This window comes from Chelonoidis abingdonii, chromosome 3, assembly GCF_003597395.2.
Source record: "Chelonoidis abingdonii isolate Lonesome George chromosome 3, CheloAbing_2.0, whole genome shotgun sequence".
Taxonomy (NCBI): domain Eukaryota; kingdom Metazoa; phylum Chordata; order Testudines; family Testudinidae; genus Chelonoidis; species Chelonoidis abingdonii.
In genome coordinates this window covers 23,684,908-23,693,861 of record NC_133771.1, presented here as the reverse complement: position 1 = coordinate 23,693,861, position 8,954 = coordinate 23,684,908, and the positions used below count along the sequence as shown (strand labels likewise).

The 8,954-nt window shown below is 47.3% G+C and overlaps 1 protein-coding gene across 1 annotated transcript; it reads right to left on the bottom strand.

The window, feature by feature from the left end:
* Positions 1–243: 243 nt before the first annotated feature.
* On the bottom strand, positions 244–8,584 carry OSR1 (odd-skipped related transcription factor 1). Its single transcript, XM_032779596.1, has 3 exons — positions 8,297–8,584; positions 1,862–2,553; positions 244–1,311 (listed from the first exon to the last, which is right to left on the bottom strand). The coding sequence occupies exons 2-3, from the start codon at positions 2,506–2,508 to the stop codon at positions 1,176–1,178; spliced, it is 783 nt and encodes a 260-aa protein (XP_032635487.1). The 5' UTR covers positions 2,509–2,553; positions 8,297–8,584; the 3' UTR covers positions 244–1,175.
* Between the last annotated feature and the right edge of the window lie 370 nt (positions 8,585–8,954).

The window sequence follows — 8,954 nt, the reverse complement described above, 5'->3', positions numbered from 1 at the left end:
TTTGTAGGTAAAAACAGTGACTAACCCATACCAAAAAAAAAAAAAAAAGTCTACTTTTAACATTTGCCACTCCCCCAGTACACAATTTGTGAAAAATAATGAAAAATATTACACCGCCTGAAAAGGAAAGTTCTGACAATGGGGGGAGGGAGTTCGACTGAGGATAGACCTGAAAGCAAATGGTTAATGAACATTCAGAACATATGTGAATAGTTACATCCAGTCAGGCTTGCCTGTAAAACAACAATTTATTTTAATACTTAAAAAACACAATCCAGTGATAAATGTCAATTACCAATAATCAGCATAAAGTGCCAAATAGCCATACAACTTTTTTAATAAACAAAACATATTGGAATGTCTCTTAGTTTTAATTTTTTGAATACACTGTTCAGAAAGCCAGCCTTTAAAATTCTCAGGTTGAGATTTATCCTGCCCACTCTCTCATCAGGACACATAGACTTTAAAGTACCACTAAAACCATGTTGTGCATAGCATCAGTTTGATTTATTGCCATTATTCTTTCCTTTGAGTGTTTTTAAATAAGTCCACAAATTACAAACCACCTCCCAAGGCACTAGACCACAAAACAAAAACAAGATCTTCACTTAGTGTTGATGCTGCAGCTCTAAGCTCTATATGAGGCTTTTAGTGCATAGCAGACTTCACTTGAGATTTAGGTCACTTTGGAACATTTCTTTTTAAAAAGAAAACAACAACAGAAACAAACAAGTCTGTAAGTTGTTCTCCTGGTCTCAATGGTGCTGTAACAAGAAGCCAACGTTTCAGTTCTTAATTGTCTTCTGGAATTTTTTGTTTCCTGAAGTGTTTAAGTAAGAAGCTTTATACAGTCAAAAAAAGTATAAAATAAAAAATGTAAAAAGTAATACCTTTGGAAGCTACGCTTTTGCTTTAAAAAAATGAAGATTCCTGTCCAATACGTGAGCACCACCTTTTGGCATAAAGTTTATCAAAGCCACACAAGACAACCAGTTCTCTTGCACGCTCCATATTATTAATATGTGTTTCAAAGGCAAAACAATATTTTAAGCCAGGATCTGGGAACCTTTTAATTAAAAAAAAAAGTTCAGTGCTCCCATCCTGGGGGTTTTTGTGTCTGCTCTGAAATTGGTACAAAGTCTGAAGGGGGATTTAGTTCATGGGTGTTGGAGGTTTCAGCATTTAAGTTTGGAAGGTTTAAGCTCCTTTACTTGCGTGTGCAGTGTCTTGTGGACGGCTAGAGTTCTGGACTGGCAAAAGCCTTTCCCACATTCTTGACACTTAAAAGGCTTTTCTTTAGAATGAATATACCTGGGGAGAGAGAATATAAATTTACAAATAGTGACAATTCAATCAGGTGACCTGTCAAAAACCACCCCTTGTTTGTGGCCTACATCCCAAACTACTGCTGAGGCCCAAATATGAGATGCTGTGTATAACAAGAAGCCAGAATGGGAGACACAGGCGGGAAAAAAATCATTCTTTTATTGTAAATACCTGGCTCTAATGGCCACTCTGTATTTCTGATCAAAATCACTTTCAAAAATAAAAAGGAAAGACCATCCGAAATTGCCTGCAAAGAAAGCGGACAGATGAGGGCATGGTCCTCTGCGGTGTACAGGGAAGGCAAATAAACCTCTATGACAGTTTCATCTACCAAATCAAGAAGCCCCAGTCACTTGGGGCATTACTAAACTGTACAAAGTAGTAGACAGCCTAAGGTGACACTCCTGCATTTACAGGGGGAAATGGTCTAGCTCACCTTTCCATTTGCGGTATAGGAGAGGGAGGGACAGAGCCAAGCAAAGTCTATGGTTATGAACCCCCCCCCCCCCCCAGGCTATTAAAATGCTGGAGTTACCTGTGATCTCGCAGATGATCTTGCCTTCGGAAGGCTTTGTGGCAAATGTCACACGTGTAAGGCCTTTCATCGGTATGGGTTCTTTCGTGAATCAAAAGGTTATAGGACTTGGTGAAGTGTCTGCCACAGAATTTGCAGACAAATTCTTTCTTGGTTTTGGAAGGTAACCTCCCCCTGGTGGGTTTCTTCTCTGGGGAGAGCTTAGTTACCTCGAGCAAGGAGCCGAGCCCTGGAGGCGAGCTCTGGCCCTCCACCTGGCCCAGTTTAGAGTGATCCTCTTGAGTGGCGGCCACAGCTAGGTTGGCAAAATCAAACCGGGGTTTGGTTTTGAGGGGCACGCTGGTGGCTTCTTGCTTGGGCTGGATGACGTGTGGGAACAAAGGGAAGGCAGGCAGCTGGAACCTGGCATCCACCAAGCTGGACACCCCCGGCACCTTGGAGAAGGAAGAGCGAGGCAAATGCATGGCTGGGTAACCCAATGTCCACTGGTGCAGGTGAACGGCGTGCAGGGCGCTGAAGCCATACAGGTTGGGCAGGTGGTCCGAGGGCACCGCGGGCAGCCCGTTGAAAGCCTGAAGGAAGGAGTAGTTAGTGAGCTGCAGGGAGGGGTGAATGGGCACTGGGGCCGGCAGAGTCTTACTTCCCATGGTGGCCACTGGGGAGGAGGATCTGGGAGCAGGGAAGGCGAGTGTCTGGAAGAGAAAGAGAGACAAATTCCTGTAACAGGGAGGCCACAGAGACAAGTCCGCCTCCCCGCCTGCTGCTCCCCTTTTCAAGGGCTGGCTTCGGAGCCCCGGGCTGCTGGGCGTTTCCCAGAGGCCTTGGCAGGTCAGTGGAAAGGTGCCCATTGCTCGTGGTGGCTCTGGCGCTGTGCGCCTTGGCCGCTTCCCACAACAGCCGTGCAAGCCTCAGGCTCACTGCACAGATGTGCAGGTCGTTAGGAACCCTTTCGTCCGCCCCCGCCCCGCCGCCAAGCCTGCTCCTAACACACCCCTCGGGAGCCCTGGCTCGCAGCAGCGCGGCCTCCTCCGCTTTACGCACCGCTGGTTGGGGAGGCTGCGTGTAACTTCAGGCTATTCGGCTGCACCGCGCACCCCCAGGCTACACCCCCAGGCACCCAGCTTGCTGGCGTGGACGTGCCAAGCCCTCCGCGGCAGCTCCAGCTGGAGTCAATGGCAGAGCCCTCGTGAGTCCCAGGGGACACCGTTTTTTCCTGGCAACTCACAGGGTAAAAGAGTTAAAACTAAAGCGCATCGCTGCCGTATCCTGCCCGTACGAAGCAAGGGCTCGCCCTCTGCCGCCCAGAGGAGTGACAGGTCTCCCCGCCGAGCCCACCAAGCTGTGACCTCCAACGGGAAGCAGAGCGGGAGGGTTTCACCCCTGCCAACTCCCACCCCCTGCATCTGGAGAGCTGCGTCTCCCACTGTTTCCCCGTAGCCCCTTCTAGTTCCAGCACCAGCCATTGAGTTGCCTCCTCCAGGCAAAGGCCGGGGCAGAGGTGCTGGAACAATGTGCATAGTGGCGGGGGGAGGCGGGGTGCTGAAAGCCCTTAAACTAAATTGTAAACCCTGGAAGCGATGAAAACCACTTCAAACCAGCACCCCAGGTCCAGCCCCTATGGTTGGGGGGGAGGATGTTCTTTTAAGGCTGATAATGGTAACTATTAAAGCCCTGCGCCCCGGTGTCAAGTCTGAATTTTCGTTTTCGTTTCCTTTGGAAGAGGACAAACTTGGTCGAGATCTTCGCTAATCAGGCTAGATGCTGACTTAATAAACCCCCATTTTAAAACTGGGGGTGAGTAAGAGCCTTTCCACAGCCGCTTTGCAGGGCACTACAGTACGTCTCCCGCGAGCTTTCCCACCGCAAGCGCTGCCCAGTTAGACCTGCGCTGCCCCATGCCACGCCAGCGATTTTCAGTCAGCTCTCCGCGCTGAACTCACAGGCAGATCGGCTCAATCGTTGCCGCGCTGCGGGGTCCCACAACCTCCTGTTTGCGGGTTTGAACTGAAGCGGGGGAGACCCAGCCTCGCCCGTGGTACTACAAAGCCCGCCCCTCCGCTAAAGTCTGATTAAAAACCCCATTGAAGTCAAGGGGAACTTGGGATGAGACGGGTGTGTTTTCAAATCAGGGTCCCTCAGGCCGGCCCAGCCGGCCCGTTGCACTGCACCTCGGGAGGCAAAGGAAATATTGACGGAGAAAAAAACGTAGGTAACTGGGAAAATCTGACTCTTCCTGCAATCACAGGAATTGACACACGCACATCTCCTGCCAACCGTTTGGTAGGAGATGCAGCTCTCTGGGGGAAACAGCGGCAGATATTTTAAAGCTCGCCCCTCTTAAGTGACACATGTAGATTGGGGGGGCGGGTGTTGCTCGCTCTTCTATGATTTGGTTCTCGATGTTTATTTCCCCAGCAACCAGTGACTGCCCAGAGCGTGTCTCTGGTGCTGCTAGTTTGGGGCCCTGGGGCTGGATTAATCGTTTGCGACCGTATTTCTAATGCCAAACTGCCAGTTGCTCTGAGCATTTATCCAACGCGATTCTCCCCCTGCCCGAAAGATTATGAATTTCAGATAGAGATGAAGGGACTTTTTATGACGTATTAAGGCCCGCTTTGGAGAACAGTTTACAAACTAGCATCAGCTCGCTAGTTGTCTCTATAGACTCCGGCGCAAAGGAAACCTGATGGCCGAAGAGTTCTAGATCCCAGGCAAACCAAAGATTTATATATGGATACGATTAAAAGGAAAATAGCCGTTGCAGAAGCTATGCTGGGGGTATGGGGCCAAGGCGGGAGATTATGAGGGGGGATTTTTTCCCGCTCTGAGCAGCCCCATCCTCTATCCCAAGGCCACCTTTCACACCGCTTTACATAAATCAACCACAGGAAAAGAGACGCAAATCCTATAGGAATTCCATCGCAATGACCCAGAATAAAAGAGTGTGACATTTCCCCCAGATTTGCCTTTGCTAATTGGATACATTTTGTAAAGCGGCTGATTGAAAAACCATACACCGTACTTCCACCGTCCCATAACTGATCAGGGGCCAGTGATCCAACCTGCGTTTGAGATTTGTTCTTCAACCGGAGAAACAAACATGGTTTAGTTTTAATATAGTGCCAGGTGTCTCCTCCTTGCGGTACAAGTGTCTTGATCACTTATTTCAGGAACAAACTAAACAGACAGTTGCCCATTCCGCCTAGATACCCGAACGATCTGGCTGTCACATCGGTTACAATTCTAAAACATTCTCCTGGCTAATTCTTATCTCTGAAACGTGTGTCAAGCAACAGCAAACTCAACGAATTTCGAGCCCAGAATTCTGGGGCCCTCCCCTCTTTTCATATCAGATGTTTTATTTAAAAAAAAAACAGAAATATAAAACACAAACCCACCAGACAGATTTAGGTAAAATCCTGTTTTACAAGGATGTCACATTTTTAAAGAAAATCGGTTTCAGTTTTCCAAACGAATACATGGGCAACGATTCTTTCAAACAAAAGGAAGTACAAAAAACGATTCATAATAGCATCCATTGTCCTAATGATGTTGTTTGCTAGAAGCAGTATTATTTTTTTTAAAAGGAAGGGGCTCAGGGGGCGGGGCGTTCAGGTTGATACAAGTTTGTTGGCATCCTTCCAGAAATGAAAGCTACACTTCTGCTCTGTGCATCTGGGGCAGTCAAAAATATAGATGAAGAGAAGCTTATTTCGCAGAGAAGTCTCTCTTAAGACATCAAAGGGAATGTGTATTTCTCTCTGCAGTACTTTTCTACTCATTCCCTTCCCCACAGAGAGATCAATGTTTCTTTGATTTCGGTGTCACCTCTACTTTAATTCTGCTTCATGTAAACAGATCGTTATCTTTTTTTAAAAAAAGAGCCTGTGAGTTATTTGCTTGAATCGCTCCCACCCCCATCGCAATAAAACTGTACAGTTTTTAAACACCAGATTTGCTTGCTGAGTAATTGAGAGCAAGCCTCTTGTGTACTGACACAGGACTGAAACAAAACCCACTCTTGCCAAGATAAATTTACCCTGCAAAATAAGATCATAAACTTGAAAGACGACATCTGTCCCCAGTTTTCTTACCCTTTGTCCTATTTTCGAGATTTGGTCATGCTATTGTCTAATTGCCATTGTTTTACAATCACAGGAATCTTTACGTTCCAGATAAATTCAATCTAAATATTCTCCCCTATTCATAAATAAGAAAAAAAAGTGAGCAAACTTGTTGTTGGTAGCCTCTCGTGAATCGAAATTAAATTAATCTCACGGTAATCTTGCGGTTAGTCAGTCTTTCTACTTTTCACTTTGAATTATCTATTTCTGATGTATCTTTTGAGAGGGATATTTGTTATATTAAATACTTGACTCATAAATAATGAGTTTTACTGATTAGTTCCACATGGGGGAATAGATGAAGTAAATTAGCTTGAAAAGTTGCTTATTTTTACAAACATGATAAATTGGTGGTTATAAAACTTCAGATTCTAGGGCTTTCGAGGGTGGGGGAATATCTAGAACTCCTGCCACAAGGCTCATCTGTCAAAAAAACACTCTGTTCCGAATGAACTGTTTAAAATTTGTTAGCCAAATCCCTTCGATTAAACTGGAACGGTCTGCAGAATTTTATCAGAGTGCCAGGTAGCCAATATTTCCTTCAAGGCGACAGAATTTGTATCAGTTTCAACGAGGAAATTGACCTTATAATTTACCTGTGTATCAGGAACTAGCTGCAAAGGGAATCGGGGCTGTAAGTTGCTCTTTCGCTCTGCATTTGAGAGCGTGATGCTCTGGAGACTACAACTAGAGAATTTCGCGCAGATTTCTTCAGATTATTAATGGAGTGTGCAGAATCTATTAAGGAAGGTTTATTCGGGTCTAATTGAGCGTGGAGGAGGTAATTGCTTACATTAATGAGGACGGGAAGGACTAAGTCAGCATATCTCTGCTAAATCCTTATAAAATCATCGTTCACATTTTATCATGAAATCAGTGCTGACACGCCTTGCGCACCACCGTAGCGAATGCTGATTAATACAGGCATATGTTAAACTCAGAAAAAAATCCAGTTCACTACAGATTGCTCTATTTAGGTATTCAGTGCAGCCTTTTAAACCACTCAGTCCGGATCCTCAGGAGACAGCAATTATGATGTTCTTACAGTGGAATTAAACATGCCAATTTAACGTATTTTGCCTCCTTTCAAGCACAGCAGTGCTTAGGAATGCCCTCTGCTAGAAAGCATGCATGTGGGCTTCCTAGGAGTGTCATTTAATACACAAACCAGTTAAGCAATTAGAAAAATACCTGCGAGCGTAAACGTTTCATTTATTATAGGATTAAACTGTTTTAAATACTTGCACCCTCTTCACACGAGAGTCCGGAAGTCCCAGCCTTCCTCCCACGTTATGGAGCACACGGTGCTCCGTAAATAATCGGTAATAGCAACTTTTTCTTCCATCCGCAACCCTCTTTTCCCTTAGTTTCCCGAAAGAAGACAAGGACAGTTAGTACTCCAACGCCTCCAGCTACGGCAGGCCAGGCTCCCGTAGGCCTCGGGCAATCAAAGCGTGCAGGTTTTCGACTAATCTCCTGACACCACCGATCTTTAGATCTATGTATCCTGCGGTGTCACTCTGTTGTAGGAAGGTGACAGCATTATGCCGCACTAGCATCTTGATCAGGTCCCTACTTATGTTTTTACAGGGCTGGGTCCATTTTAAATTGGACCAACAGTGCACCTGCTTGGGGTCAACAAATCCAAACACCTTTCTTGAGTGTATTTTCTCCCCCAACCTCAACAGCAATCTACAAAAGGTCTAGTTTTCATGGAGTTCCCTCCTGACAGCCAGAAATAACAATAACAGTGAATAATCCTCACTTTTGCACTAATATTTGACAGAATGGCCTGGAAATAAGCGAGTTTCTCTCTGCACAGAACTTCCTCCGAACGGAGGCAACACGTCAGACTCATGTCAGTTCTGCTCCGTCTGAAAGAAGTGACTGCTGCCTGATAACTAAAACGCGCAGAATTGCTTACACAATAACACAAATCTAAATGCGCAAGTCTACACAGTTTAGGGCACTCGAGACTGCTGGGGACTGACTAACCCCGGGTTTTGCAGACTGCATGTCAGTTTCATCTCTATTTAAAAGCATAGCTCGGCCGCACTGGGGAAGGAGCAGCTCCATATGGGATTAGGCTCGCTTTTAAATAGCAGCAAAATATCCAAGCACCCTTTAAAGACTTTCAGACAGGCTCCCCTCACCCCGCGCCCCCAAAGGGAAAAAAATCCTTCTAACGACAGCAGATCTGTCCCTTCACCTGCAGTGTCCGAGGAGGTTAGGGGACTCTTTGGACTCATGTAGCCAACCACAGAGACTTGAGGGGGGGGGGAACAAAAGGAGTTGTTGGTTTTTTATTTACCTAATCCCGAACTGTGCTCCACCGCTGGCAGAAGTGACAAGATCCGGGGCTAAATTGGAGCTGGTAAAAAAAGTTGGGCTAAGTTAGTGGCCCTGGTTGGGCTGTCTTTGCACAGCTCTTCCCCTCCCCCTCCCCGCCTCGCTCCTCCAGCTGGGTACAGACAGATCCTAGAGAGCAGAGGGAGCAAGGTGCTCCTGGGGATGGAGATGGTGAAAGTCTCCCTCCTCCTCCTCCTCCTGCTGCTCCTGCTGCTGTATGTGGGTCTGAAGGCAGGCGCGCCTTGGAGAAGCCGAGCTCAGACTGGAGTGATCCCTTCCCTCCAGCCTCCTCCTTATTTCAACCCCCAACTGGACGCTGGGCATGCGCACTACGGGGGGAAAGTGTCTCGCTGAGAAGATCCAACTTTTCAACTCTCCGGCTTGTTACGGAGCGGCCAGATTTCAGCCCGCACGGCTCCCAGGGCATCTCCCTGCGGGAACCCGCCGCCCCGCGCCCGGGCACCCGCGGGCGAGCCGGACTCCGAAGCCACGCGTGGCAGGGTAGCAGCCTCAGCGTCCCAGCCCGGGAGTCAGCTGTCCCCTCCGCCCTGGGGAGCCCGGAGCTGCCCTGTCCTGGCAGTCCCCCGCCCCTGCCCCCCAGCGCAGCCCCGAAGCCGCGC